Here is a 15058-nt window from a genome sequence, read left to right as displayed (position 1 = left end):
TTTTGTCCATTTTCAAAAATGTCTTTGTTCCTCAGTCAACAAGTTATTTTGTTGGGGGTATAATCTAGTTACTACTGCACCAATCTTGGAAAGAAATGAATTTATTCTCCACGCCGTTTCCACTGACACTTCAGACCGTTAGTTCATCACATTTTCATATTCAAAAGTGGCCACTCCTGCACTTCACTACGTAAACTTACACAGATAATATGTACATTTATTTTGAGAGATAAAAGGGGTAGTCATTTACAAACAATCTCTTCAATGACAATGCAGAGATGAGGTTGTCCCCATTGAGTCAAAGTGAAGCGGGGCTTTTTGCTAGCCAGTGGGATAGAGAAGGTGTCGTCTCAGGGGGTGAAGGAGGACAAGTCGAGAGGGGACACCCTCCTGATGGGAGTGTTGTTGGAGGAGAGCGGTCCAAACAGGTCTGTGGTTGAGGACTCCGTCTGGTCTCTGACCTGGGAGATCTGTCGGAGCAGAGCCTTGCCTTCCTCACGAGCCTGGTGGAAGAACGCACCGTACCTCAGACAAGACTGACACTTTACCTATACAGGGCAAGCAGTATGCGTGTATCTAATTATATCAAAACTAAAATACGTTACAGGTAACGAACACTGCCGGTTCAATTTGAAGAGAGGTTGTAGAGGGAGCGCTTACGTCGTTGTAGTCACAGCAGCGTTGTGCACAGAGTGACGCCTCGTCATAGAGCTTGTTTTTGAAGTAGTACTGGCCCAGGTAACGCAGGGCCGTGCTCACCTCCGCATGCTCCAGCTGCTCCTGTTGGCACAAAACCTCTTTCACACCAACTCCAACTGTGCAAACACAGGGGGTGGGGGGGCTCGCCATAGAGACTGACTCGATGGTCAAAACATACCTATATACAGTCAGGTCAATTATTGGCACCCTTGATAAAGATGAGCAAAACATGATTGATTTTATACAATTGCTCAGAGGAAGATTTTATTAAACAAGTAATCTCTAAAAAAGGTGGCATTGTTAAGGTCAACATGAACTCTACCAAGTATCAGGACATTTTAGACAAAAACGCAAGTGGATCTTCCAGCAAGACAACCCCAAGCACTATTCAAAAATCAACATTTTGCAATGGCCATCTCAGTCTCTGGCCTTGAAGCCCATTGAAAACCTGTGGTTTGAATCAAAGAGGGCAGTCTGTAAAACAGACAAAGGATATCAAGGATCTGGAAAGATTCTGTACGGAGGAATGGTCTAAGATCCCTCCCAAAGTGTTCTCCAATCTCATAAAACATTTTAGAAAAAGGAAATCCCAAAATCTATTCCTTACCCAAGGACATTTAACCTTGGTGACCATCCGGGAGAACAAAGAAGAGAAAATAAAGGTGCACTCAAATGCTGTGTAAATTTGACAGGTTTATTGGACGGGACACAAAAGTCATCTTACGTTTCGTCATGAATCGCCTTCATCAGAGCTTTAAGTAGGGGGAAAAAGGAAGCACCTACAGTACATACCCTCGCAGGGGACTGTCCCACTCATGTCAACACAGTCGCTAGTAGCAACTACACAGGTTATTCAAGCAAGAGTAATGACCATCATTCAAGATTCCTACACATCCATTCCACTTGAATAGCAAAAAAAAAAAAAAAAGACAGAAATAAACAAAGTCATTACAAAAAAAAGATGAGAAAGAGAGCTGTTCATTCAGACAACTTTGGCTCGACCCAATCTAAGCAGTCGATCCAAAGTGCCTCTCTGAAACAACTTTCTCAATTCACCAGAATTTCAAAGTTGAGGCTTAGGCATGATTAGCATTAATTAACGTAATGTCACGCGATGACGTGGTCCATATTTTGGTGCGGATAGAGGTCGTCTTCAGCTATTGCTCATTTGTGCGCGCGTTTCGGCTGACCAATGTAAACAAGCCCACATGGGCATTTGAGCATGTATTGTACTACAACAGCCCATCTTTTTGTTTAAGCTGGGCTGAAGCGCATTTGGGTATACCTTCTTTCCATTTTAGAAAAAGGCGCAGTGTCGTTATCCTCGAAAGGGGAGGGGGTCTCAATTTACTGTTGTGAGTTGGCATAGTAGAATATACTTGCTTTAAAACTGCAACATTCTCTACAACCATGGCAAAAAATGTGTAGAGCTGCACAAAATAAACTCCAAAACGTTATCTTTGCTGTCGAGAGGGGGACCACTAAAATGTTTTGCTCGCGATGTGGGTACGCAGATGCATGAGCAACTGCAGCCCCTCATGAGGAGTTCAGATTTTATATGGCCCCCACCCTCAAAGTTGGCCGTCCCTACACAGAAAATAGATTTGTTTTATTACCTGTAAAACAAAGTCTCTTTCTCTGAGCATTTGTATTACTATAACATTTCAGGGGGCCATATTTCAGGGAAAAAACATGCATCAAATTTTGCTCAGTATTTGTATTCCTACAGTATTTTCCCCCTCTTCTTTATCAAGGGTGTCAGGAATTAAGGACCTGACTGTATATGCACACACAGAGGACAGTTAGGTTGCTCACCCCACAGGAGAAGATGTCTTGGATGTATATGATATAACACTGGGCCGCGTCGTCAGATTCGTTAAGCTGCTCGTGAAGTCTGTCAACAAAAATAAACAAGCACAACTGGATTGAATCCCGGCACCAAGTCTCAAAAACACATCATTAAGCGGGTACACACAAGTACACGCCAAGATCCTTACTTTGCCAGCTTCAGTAGGGCCATCCTCTCCACGTCCCCCACAGAGTACGCCCTCCAGTAACACTGGCCAAAAAGGAAGAATAGAACTTAAATGACAACTTACAGGAATGACAAAAAGAGAACATTGAAATATACAGGAAAAGGAAAACTAGTGACGGAGATGGTGCTGTTGCTAACCTTCTTGGCCTCGACGTGCTGTGAGAGTTTCTCGTAGCTCTCTCCCAGAGCAACCAGCATACGAGAGTCATTGGGCCTGAGGGCCACAGTGACACGTCATTCACACTACAGTATGTGACCATTTGGCAATACACTTAACTACATGATAAAAAGCACCAACAAGAAAAACCCTCTCCCTTGGTTTTTTTTTTTTACACAAATGCACACCTGAGCTGGTGGGCCTTTCGATAGTAGTACAGGCAGTAGAAGGGCATCTTGAGGATCTCATAAGTCTGTCCCAGGCCATACCAGGCACGGTAGTCTCGCTTGTTCACTTCTATAGCGTGCCTGAACAAAGAAAAACATACACAGAACTATTAAAAACCCCATGGGGATCAACTCCCCCGGGACCCATAGGATGAGCCATGCCATAGTGGACTGTCAGTCTGACCTGTAGGCCTGGATGGCAGCAGGCCATAATGGACTGTCAGTCTGACCTGTAGGCCTGGGTGGCAGTGGGCCATAGTGGACTGTCAGCCTGACCTGTAGGCCTGGATGGCAGCGGGCCATAGTGGAGTGTCAGTCTGACCTGTAGGCCTGGATGGCAGCGGGCCATAGTGGAGTGTCAGTCTGACCTGTAGGCCTGGATGGCAGCGGAGGTGTTCTTCATCTCCATGTACTCGTGGCCCATCAGAGTCCAGGCCCCCAGGCAGCGAGGGTTCAGCTTCAGAGCCCTCTGGAAGTACAGGGCTGCCTTTTCGTGCTGCGACCGCAGGCTGTAGTAGTTCCCTACACACAGGACAGACAACACTTGAGCGCTGGTTAGAGACAACACTTGCACTCTTAAGACTGTTGGAAGGTCTCGTTTCAGTCTCATTGTTTGGTCTGGGTCTTGCACTGAATGTAGTAAGAGTTTTGATATGGGTTCATGTCTGGAGTTGAGGTGTGGCTTTCGGTCCGCTGTGTGGTGACGGGACCCTTACCGATGACACAGCAGGTCTCTACCCTGTACTTGTCTATCTCCACCAGGTTGTGGGCCAGGTAGCTGAGCTCTGGCTTCATGCTCTGTGGAAACAACAGACACAGGTTAATAAAAAGACAGAGAGACTTCCAGATGGAGACAGGCATTACTGTGGTGCAGCAGTGGGGTCTCACCCTGACATAGAGCAGGTTGGAGAATGTGTCCATGTTCTCAACGCGAAAGGGATCCTGCTCCCGCAACTCATTGAACAGAGCCAGAGCCTGGTCAATATCTAAATGACAAAAGAAAAGCACAGACTCGAAGATGGATCAAATGCGTCGGGAACTGCTTGACAAGGTTAATAATAAGTTTGTTCATAGTGCTCATTTAAATTGATAAAGCAAAGCGTGAAATAAACCCACCGCGGATGTTGTGGTAGGCCACAGCGATCTGTGACATGATATACGTGCTCTTGGAGAAACCTGCCTCTATCAGGCTCTGGTATTTCTGCAGCGCCTCTTTGATCATCTGCAGCTCTGTGTACATGTGGGCCATGAAGAAGTCTCTGATCCAACAGTCTGGCAGAGACAGGGACTTCAACTGACGAAATGGAGAGGAGGCACAAGTATATCAGTGGAATATTCCATAGAAGCCCATGGACATGTTTTGTAGTCTAGTAGATCTGGGAACTACTGTAGTTGGGTACAAAAGAGAATCTGTTCAAGTTGTGAGTACGTGTGCGCTACCATTTCAATGTTGGTGACGAGGTTACAGAGCTCCAGCCACGCTCCCCAGTGTAGAGGTAAGGCATGGGTCGCCTCCACAAACACATCCACCGCCTCCTTCAGCAGATCCAGCTTCCGCAGCACCACCCCATACCTGTAAACACACACGTGCAAAGACAGTACAGTTTTAAGAGGTTAAAGACTCACTAGGCGTGTCCAAGTCCACTGAGTGGGCGCGTGTGATATTGTGGGAGGGTCTTACAGGTACAGAGCGAATCCGTCCAGCTCTCCAGCATTGTGTTTCTTACTCAGCTCCACCCTCAGCTCCCGCAGAGCCTCGTTCCGCACCTGACCTTTTTCCAGAGGCCCTGCAAGGCAATCACAGACCAAAACAAATAGAACCAATCAAGACATTGAACTCTGCCTAGAGACAAAGCTTTGATTGAGGCGGCAGAGAAAGCTTAGCTCCTCACCCAGGCTGTCCACTGTCTCATCGTCTTTTTTCTTTTCCCCAGACTGGAAAACAAAGGAAAAATAAGAGCCTGTCAGAATTGACAGGCTACACACAGGATGGCCATCATGGAGGAGTTGCAAGGATTCAGGCAAAAATCTCTATTCTCATTTTTTGTAAGTAGATGTCTAGAGACGATGTTACTGTGAATGCTGAAACCTCATCTCACCAGATAGCGGGAGTACATGTACAGGAAGTATGCTTTCTGACTGCAGCAGCCCCGAAGGAAGTAGGCAGCTCGGTCATACTCTTTCAGGTCAAAGTAGGACTTGGCCAGGCCGAGAGCATCCAGGTCCTGAGCATCCTCCTACAACCAGGAGGTCAGACAGAATAAAGAGAGACAGTAACAAACATTCAAATGACCTTCAATTCAAAGGCCATCAATTCAAAAAGATCAGCAGCTTGTTCATGCATTTTTGAGGACAATATTATCGTGAACTAGCCATTACTGGACACAAACCTCAGTAAAAAATGTGGGTGGGGGTAGTTCATTCTTGGGCAGGGGGTCCAGGGAAAATGCCAACTCTGATGCCCTGAAATAGTCACACAAACATCGGTGGTATCACTGACGTGGTTCATTCTATGTGTTACCTACTGTATTCAGAAAATATAAAGGCTTCATGTTTGACTGAAAAAAACCAACAGATTTGACTAAACTTGCAAGCTATCATGAAAAAAGGATCAGACTATTTCCCCTTCTCTTTTTTTTAGTCGGAATGGTGCTATACCGGAATGTGGACAGTCAGAGCCCGGAGTGGTATATGGCTGGGAAAAAAACGCACCTCAATCCAGGGATGGAATGTCGTTATACTCATCATAATCATCCCTAAATGATTAAAAGTTCATTGAGAAGACTGAAATACGGTTAGTTTTTAATTAAACTGCCGTTTTCACTAGCATGCTAGGGTAGCTAATGCTAGAACAGCCCATTGGATTCAATGAGAATGTGACGCGTAGTGTCGGAGTGAGTAGGTTCCAGAAGTGTTGTTAAATCCACTGGGTTGCTTAGCATTAACTAGCCTAGTATGCTTACGAAAACGGCAGTTTAATTCAAAACTAGCAGTACTTCAATATTCTCGATTCACCTTTCATAATTTCAAGATGATTAGGAGTAGAAAAACATATTCCTTCCCTGGATTGAGGTACGTTTTCACAGCCATATAATTTACAGCTCTGGCTGTCCACATTCAGACAGCACCGTTCCGATGAATTAAGACGAGACAAGCGATAACATTAACGAGAATGTTGAATCATTTTGGCTAGCTGGCTAACAACTGTGAAATCACCAAATCTAGCTATTGTATACTGAAAGGAACAGTGATCATAATAACGTAACGAAGAGCGCTTACTTACCATTTCACGCTATGTACAAGTCCTCTTTCTTTACAAAGCGATATTACAGATATCAGTTGTTTTTTTATTTGAACTAAATCACCAAACTCACTACACAAGGCCGCCATTTTTCATACCATGATTGGTACGTCATGAAAACACAAGTTGTGATTGGACAGCGTTTTGACCAATCACATTTTAGCTCTAGCTTTTCTGCATTTTATCTGAAGGGATTCTTTACATCGTTTTTATTTTTAACAATGTAAAACAGTTTTAGACATTTGCTGGAAGTATTTTAAGAGTAGGCTACCTAAATAATAAGATGGAAATCAACTACAATGCAGTTCAGAATTTATTCAGGGGGTGGCAGCATATACCACAGAACACATTTAACGTTTACAGAATGCTGCTTTGAAAGACAGCTAAACTGTGTACCCTTGTGATAAAATGAGAGAAAGCAAGCAATCACAAAATCCCAATTCCCCCTCTAAATACTTACTGTCCTCGATTCAAGGTACAATCAATGTGCCCGTACCTGTGCCAGAACCTGGCACATTGATTGGCTCTTGCATTGAGGACAGTGAGTTTAAAATCCAATCAAGGTAAATTTTTGGTGCGTTCAATTTGCTACGTTGCGTGACGATTTAAACGACACGTTTCCCCTAAACGGTGCGCACAGTTCTTCCACAACCTTTGAGGTCCGTTTACTCCCGTTTGATGTGTTGGTAAGATGTGGCCTGATCAATATGGGTGTGACCATTTGAAATTGCAAAACTCGTGCAGCACACGAGTCCCTCTGGGCCACCATAATCACAACATTCATCAACTGGTCGTTCAGTACAGTACCGTTTCCGTTTAATTAAATGTTGAACACACAGTTTTGTCTTACTGAATGCACCCCTGTTGTGTCTGCTCATGCTGTGCCCTCTGAACTTTACATATGAATTGGCCCTTCACAAACATGGCTGACAGGTTGAAAGCAAGATCCTAATGCATTTCATGTTTAAACACGACGCAAAGCATCTTTGCCGTTGTTGCTTTCTGAACAGAATGTTGCTTTGATAACACTGTTTGATGCTGCTAATCTGTAGTTTGCTATGTGGAGCACAGTCTTGGGTTTGTGGCATGCTACAGCGACATGATTCTCCCTAGAAGCCTCCTCTGGAAGACCTTAAGCGCTTTTAGCAGGACGCATGGTTTTGGAACATTCAGACATAAATATGCTAGGTGGAACAAACATGCATCTCTGACATGTAGAATAAGGAATGTAAGCTCTATTTGTAATATTTATATCTGCAACCATAGCCGAGGGAAGTAGGGGCGCTGAAAATAATAATACAAAAAATATATAGAAAAATGTATGTTTTGACAAAAGTAGTGCACTGGGCCTTTACTAGTATTAGCTGACCAATATAGACCCCTGTGGCACAGGCAAAAAAAAATTGTCAGTGTCTCCGGCTTTGGCAAAAAAAGGTAGTTGTGTCATTAAGAACAGTTTCTTGCAGGATTCAAAAGTTGGAATTGTAAGAGTTGTTGCCCTGTCCCTTTCTTGTCATTAGAATGGAATCCAGAAATAACTAAATCCTGTCCTCAAACATTTACATCAAAATGCACAAAGTTATGGGAAAAGACACAAAACATCCACATCAAATTAAATATTTTTCTTGATCAAATAACATGGAAAACAACCACATTTTGTAGTGCAGTATTAATTTACCATCCTTACAAACCACTTAATGTAAATGTACATGACTGTATTTGTAAATGTACATGACAGGTTTGTACCTGCAGACTTTCTATCACCATGAAGAAAAACAATGCACAATACAGTAACTGAGTACATTGAGACATCAAGTGGTTTGTGATGATGTGATGTGATGATGTGGCTCAGTTGGTAGAGCATGGAGCTTGCAATGCTAGGGTTGGGGGATTGATTCCCACTGGGGACCAGTATGAAAATGTGTGCACTCACTCAGTAAGTTCCTCTGGATAAAAGTGTCTACTAAAAAGGACTGAATAGACCATTTCAGTTTTCACATAGAGATACGTTGCATTTCAAGAAACTGGAAAACGCATCAAGCATTTTTATATTCCACAAGTATTATCAGATTAACTGTTTTGTACAGATAATTATCAGACTCAATTTACAAATGCCGGTAAACACTCGAATACATTTAGTTTAATATTTTTCACAAAAGTAGTGCACAGGGCCTTTACTAGTCCTGTATTAGCGGACCGATATAGACCTTCAGCGTGGGCAATTTATTTTCCCTGCCTCCTCTAAGTCCACCTCCCCTCAGTTGCTCCCCTCTCTCTCTCTCTCTCTCTCTCTCTCTCTCTCTCTCTCTCTCTCTCTTTCTCTCCATTTCCCTATATCTCCTCTCTCTCTCTCTCTCTCTCCATTTCCCTATATCTCCTCTTGTGTAGAAGCCGCTTGAATAGACTGACAAGGTAATAAAGTATTGTCAGAGAGTTTACAACTGCAAACACATGGCTCACTGAGCAGGTTGAAAGATTCACAATAAGACAGGTTATACACCCGCTCCCCATCCTCCTCCTCCTCTCTCTCTCTTTCTTTCTCTATTTCTATCTCTATCTCTGCTTCTATCTCACACACACACACACACACACACATACACACACACACACACACACACACACACACACACACACACACACACACACACACACACACACACACACACACACACACACACACACACACACACACACACACACACACACACCCTGCAGGTAGAGCAGTGAACTGCGTGAGGAAGTTGCTCGGAGACTTTTGAGAATGCTGTGTAATTAAAAGGGACAATATCCCACTGGTGTGCCTGGCTCTATTTCTGTGCTCCACAGAGCACTACACCATGGGACCCAAAGCCGTGTACACAGAGATAGCCTCCCCTGCCACCTCCACCTCTCTCAGTCACACTCTCTTTCATGACACATCCCTATTCTCTTTCGCGTCAGATCAAATTTGTCTTCATCTCATGCAGCTCTGTATCCTCACCCCTTCTTCTCTTTGGGTTGTGTGTGTGGGCTGAGGGCACAATGTATGCAGTATATTCTATGCCATCTCATCTCTGAGCGTTGTGAATGTGTTCCTGCTGTACTGGCACAGTCCGTCTAAGCCAGACCTCAGTACTCGGAGGCCATCACAGAGACTCTGTGATGAGGTTGTGATGATGCCGTCACATTGGATTGAGGACAGCAGCCAGCAGCTCGGCCTCATTAGGGCAGCCACCACCTGAGCCCCTGGCTACACCACAGACACAGCCAGAGTCTGGCCAGCATACTGACTTCCTGACTGCAGCCCAGAGATGGGTTCTACTGTACTTATGGTCACATTTTATATTTAACATACAAAAAATGTGAACGACATACATTTCAGATATCAACTGAAACATGTCTTGCTATACTACTCCTTAACCCCTAACACAACTCTAATCCTTACCCTAACCCTAACCTTAACTCCTAACCCTAATTCTAACCCTCGCCCTAATTATAAACCTAAAACCTATGCCTATGCCTTTTTACAAGTGAGGAAATGCAAATGTCCTAACTTCTCTGAATATTTGTTGGTTTACTATCATTGTGAGGACTTTTGGTATTCACAAGTATAGTAAACTGCACACATACGTACGCACGCACGCCCACACGCCCGCGCACGCCCGCACGCACGCACGCACGCACGCACACACACACACACACACACACGGTGAGAGGTAGTGGACACATCCTTTATAACAAGGTGCTGTATGGTGTCTTCCAGAGAGGTGTCAGGCTGTGGATAATGATTGAGACAGAAGTCTAAAGTCTGTGCATCGAAGCAACCAGAGAGGGAAGGGGGCCGTATTTAGGGCTTGTGATTAATATGCCCCCTGGGACAGTTGGGGGTGGGGGTGGAGTTGGAGGAGAAGTGTGTTTGAGTGGTAACCTCAGTTAACAGGGGGAAATCATAACGGCAAGCCTAACATGAGCATCTGATGGGGGTCAGCTATCGATGAAGTATGTCACTGACAGTCCTGTAAATATGAAGAGCTGCATCTCATTCATACGCAATAGCTCAGTCAACACCCTGTTTGACCCCAAGGTTATTATTTATTGTAATGTGATACACTCCCTTGTTTTGGTCCCTTGTTGAGGACTGTGGGTTTTGGTTACGGAGCTAGGAAATGCTGCTCCCAGATGGCCGTGCAGCTTAGAGGTTGTCTGGTGGTGAAAATAAGGAACCAAGGAAGACATTCCTGGCTATACATCACATTAAATCAGTCAGCTCGTCACAATTTACGTGAAACTTTTCCCCTCAGATTTGATTAAACCCAGCCTTTGGTTATTTCATATTGTACGTAACTCACTGGGTGTCTTGTGTGTATGAGTGTGTGAAAGTCTAGCAGTTTGGACAGCCCACTTTTACTTAATTCCCGACAGATGTAAACCATCGGGTGTACCGAGGAGTCCAAGGAGGCAAGCCGCACAGCGAGAGAAAGAGAGAGAGCGAGACAAAGAGAGAGAGAGCAGAGAGAGAGAGAGAGAGAGAGAGAGACAGCAGAGCAGGGTGAGAGAGGAGTCATCATCCTTGAACTTCTGTCCCCCTGTCCTGCCGTTATTTAGCTCTGTCCCCTCCTCCATTATGTCAGCATGAACATAGATCTAGAAAGAGAGGGGGGAGGGGGGGGCGAGGGGGGGACGAGAAGGAAAAAAATTGAGGGGAGAGAGAGAAAAGGGGAGATAGAAAGAGATTATTGGATGGCTGTCTGTATGTTCCACTGAAACAGGTGGAGGTTTGGCACAAAATGCTCATGTTACCGAATCACAACGATTGTTGAATCATCTAGGACATTAAAGGCTGTGTCAACATCCATAATGTATGCTAATAGTTTTCCGGAGCAAGTCTTAGGATTTCTCCTCATTTAAAGAACCCTGACCTAGCATTACCAAAATCCAGCAGAGCCGCTTATTCACAGCTCAGCAGAAAGAGTTACATTCGGAAATATTCAGCCCCCTTGACTTTTTTCACATTTTGTTACTTTACAGCCTTGTTCTAAAATTGATTTTCTTTTTTCATCCTCATCAATCTACACACAATATTGCATGATAAAGCAAAAACAGGTTTTTAGACATTTTTACACATTTATTAAAATATCTAATTTACATAAGTATTCAGACCCTTTACTGAGTACTTTGTTAAAGAAACTTTGGCAGCGATTACATCCTCAACTCTTATTTGGTATGATAAGCTTGGCAGACCTGTATTTGGGGAGTTTCTCCCATTCTTCTATGCAGATCCTCTCAAGCTCTGTCAGGTTGGATAGTGTTGCTGCACAGCTATTTTCAGGTCTCTCCAGAGATGGTAGATCGGGTTCAAGTCCGGTCTCTGACTGGGCCCCTCAAGGACATTCAGAGACTTGTCCCGAAGCCACTCCTGTGTTGTCTTGGCTGTGTGCTTAGGGTTGATGTCCTGTTGGAAGGTGAACCTGACCGCTCTGGAGCAGGTTTTCATCAAGGATCTCTCTGTACTTTTCTATGTTAATCTTTTTTCATCTTTCCCTTGATCCTGACTAGTCTCTCAGTCCCTGCCGCAGATAAACATCCCCACAGCATGATGCTGCCACCACCATGCTTCACCGTAGGGATGGTGCCAGGTTTCCTCCAGATGTGACACTTGGTATTCAGGCCAAAGAGTTCAGTCTTGGTTTCATCAGAACAGAGAATCTTGTTTCTCATGGTCTGAGAGCCCTTAAGGTTCCTTTTGGCAAACTCTTAGCGAGCTTTCATATGCCTTTTACTGAGGAGTAGCTTCCGTCTGGCCACTCTACCATAAAGGCCTGATTGGTGGAGTGCTGCAGAGATGGTTGTCCTTCTGGAAGGTTCTCCATCTCCATAGAGGAACTCTGGAGCTCTGTCAGTGACCATTGGGTTCTTGGTCACCTCCTTGACCAAGGCCCTTCTCCCCCGATTGCTCAGTCTGGCCCGGGCGGCCAGCTCTAGGAAGGATCTTGGTGGTTCCAAACTTCTTCCATTTAGGAATGAGGGCAGAGTGTTCTTGGGGACCTTCAATGCTGCAGAAATGTTTTAGTATCATTCCACAGATATGTGGCTCAACACAATCCTGTCTCTGAGTTCTACCTACAATTAATTTGACCTTATGGCTTGGTTTTTGCTCTGACATGCACTGTCAACTGCGGGGCCTTATATAGACAGTGTGCCTTTCCAAATCATGTCTAATCAGTTGAATTTACCCCATGTCGACTCCAATCATGTTGTAGAAACATCTCAAGAATGATCAATGGAAACAGGATGCACTTGAGCTCAATTCCGCGTCTCATAGCAAAGGGTCTGAATACTTATGTAAGTAAGGTATTTCTGTTTTTCTTTTTAATAAATGGTTTAACATTTCTAAAAACCTGTTGTCGCTTTGTCATTATGGGGTATTGTGTGTAGACTGACGAGGGAAAAAATTATTGCAATCCATTTTAGAATAAGGCTGCAATGTAACACTGAATACTTTCCGAATGCACTGTATATTTTTTGTTGAAAAAAATTGTGGATGCACGTGAAATAGCAAACATTTGAAAAATAATGTACTTAATAACAATCGGTGTAATACATTTGAAATACATTCCAACATATATTACAGAATGTATTTAAAATGTGTATGTAAATACATGTCAAATGTACATCAGTATACATGTTAAATGCATTAACAAAATGTATTTCAAAATACATTCAGACATATTTTATAATATATCTTCACATGTGTTCATCAATATATCTGGTACATATTTTTGAAAATATATTTGTACTGAAGACATCAAAACTATGAAATAACATATGGAATCATGTAGTAATCAAAAAAAGTGTTAACCTTTTAAGGATCGGACACTTAAAAAAAAAAAACATTCTGCCTAAAAGGACATACCCAAATCTAACTGCCTGTAGCTCAGGACCTGAAGCAAGGATATGCATATTCTTTATACCGATTCAGACTGATCCAGTGAAGCATTACATTACTACACTACATTTTGTATCAAGTCTGCCAGGAGTTTGCCCAAAAGTGCCGAATTGGTCAATTGATACATTTTCAAGTACGCAACTATAGAGAACATACAAAAATGCTATGGTAATAAAAAATTCAAGTTTACACTCATCCAGGAATGTCATACATGATGATGGATAATTATCTTCCCTACAGAAAAAACACTTACCTTTACACATTTAGATGGCCAGGCGGGGTGGGTGTGGGTCCAGAGATAGCAAGGATTCAAACTGTAGAACCCAGTTCCTACAATTGAATTTAAAAAATTGTATTTTATCAAACAAAACTATGCTACTTTTAGTCTCTGGGACCCTCAGGATGACAAATCAGAGCAAGATTCCTGAATGTAAGTACATTATTTACCTTCAGAGATGAATGTATCAAACCAGTTGCCGTGATAAAAGTGTTTTGTTGTTGTGCACTCTCCTCAAAAAATAGTATGGTATGTTTTCACTGTAATAGCTACTGTAAATTGGACATTGCAGTTAGATTAAGAATAATTTCAGATTTCTGCCCATATAAGACATGTCTATATCCTGGGAAGTTGGCTATTACTTACAATGTCATTATAGTCACATTAGCGCACGTTAGCAACAACCGTCCTGGTTTAGGGACACCAATCCCATAGAGGTGCACAATGAAATTAAACACAGACTACACGTTGCTAATCAGGAAAGCATTTTGTGGTGGACTGTCATTACAATTGCTTCTCAGGAACCTGGTAAAATTAGCTATGTTTGTAGTATCATACTTACTAACCCACTGAATGGCTCTGAATTCACTGTGAGCATACAGTCAAAGCAACAACAACTTTTGGAGCACACTGGTGCGCTCAAATCATATCCCGATGTCAACAGCAAATAGGAGTTTGGCTAATTTAGCTAACTAATGTACATTTTCAGAAAACAAGATATATTAAGTAGCTAGCTATCTAGCTAGAGTTTGCGATGTTTGGTGGTCAATGAGACTGAGAGCTAGCTAACCACCTGAGCTAGCGAACAATGTAACAAAAGTATATTAAAAATACTCAATAGGTTCTGCATTTCAGGAATCACCGTAGCAAGTACCCTGGTACACTGTTAAATTATTTAGCCAAACAATAAAAACATTTAAGAAAACTCTCAGTTTTTCCCAATGCTCTCATTGGCTTTCATGTGTTTCAAATGTGAGCTTGTTGTTAGTGCAGACTGACATAAATGTTAGTGAGATTGACATAAATGCATGTCATACCAAAGAGCCCACTAAAGTTTAATTGTTGACAGTCACCATTTCGTTACAGTATGATTTAGCACATTTTTTACATTTGCCATACATTTTTATTTAAAAAATATATTTCTTACAAATACAGTACCAGTCAAAAGTTTGGCCACACCTACTCATCCAAGGGTTTTTCTTTATTTGTACTATTTTCTACATTGTAGAATAATAGTGATGGAGTGTTGCATCAAATGACCTGGCCTCCACAATCACCTGACCTCAACCCAATTGAGATGATTTGGGATGAGTTGGACCGCAGAGTGAAGAAAAAGCAGCCAACAAGCATACATGGGAACTCCTTCAAGACTGTTGGAAAAGCATTCCAGGTGAAGCTGGTTGAGAGAATGCCAAGAGTGTGCAAAGCTCTCATCAA

At 43.0% G+C, this 15058-nt stretch overlaps 1 protein-coding gene across 1 annotated transcript; it reads right to left on the bottom strand.

Moving 5' to 3' along the window:
* Window positions 1–85: 85 nt before the first annotated feature.
* On the bottom strand, window positions 86–6527 carry LOC139418631 (cell division cycle protein 23 homolog). Its single transcript, XM_071168237.1, has 16 exons — window positions 6402–6527; window positions 5509–5581; window positions 5218–5355; window positions 5011–5053; window positions 4800–4905; window positions 4559–4691; window positions 4235–4412; window positions 4007–4104; window positions 3835–3916; window positions 3487–3640; window positions 3080–3199; window positions 2873–2948; window positions 2697–2758; window positions 2515–2593; window positions 661–780; window positions 86–503 (listed from the first exon to the last, which is right to left on the bottom strand). The coding sequence occupies exons 1-16, from the start codon at window positions 6506–6508 to the stop codon at window positions 351–353; spliced, it is 1722 nt and encodes a 573-aa protein (XP_071024338.1). The 5' UTR covers window positions 6509–6527; the 3' UTR covers window positions 86–350.
* Between the last annotated feature and the right edge of the window lie 8531 nt (window positions 6528–15058).

The sequence above is a fragment of the Oncorhynchus clarkii genome, chromosome 10 (genome assembly GCF_045791955.1).
Source record: "Oncorhynchus clarkii lewisi isolate Uvic-CL-2024 chromosome 10, UVic_Ocla_1.0, whole genome shotgun sequence".
Classification (NCBI taxonomy): domain Eukaryota; kingdom Metazoa; phylum Chordata; class Actinopteri; order Salmoniformes; family Salmonidae; genus Oncorhynchus; species Oncorhynchus clarkii.
This window is presented reverse-complemented; position numbering and strand designations above follow the sequence as displayed.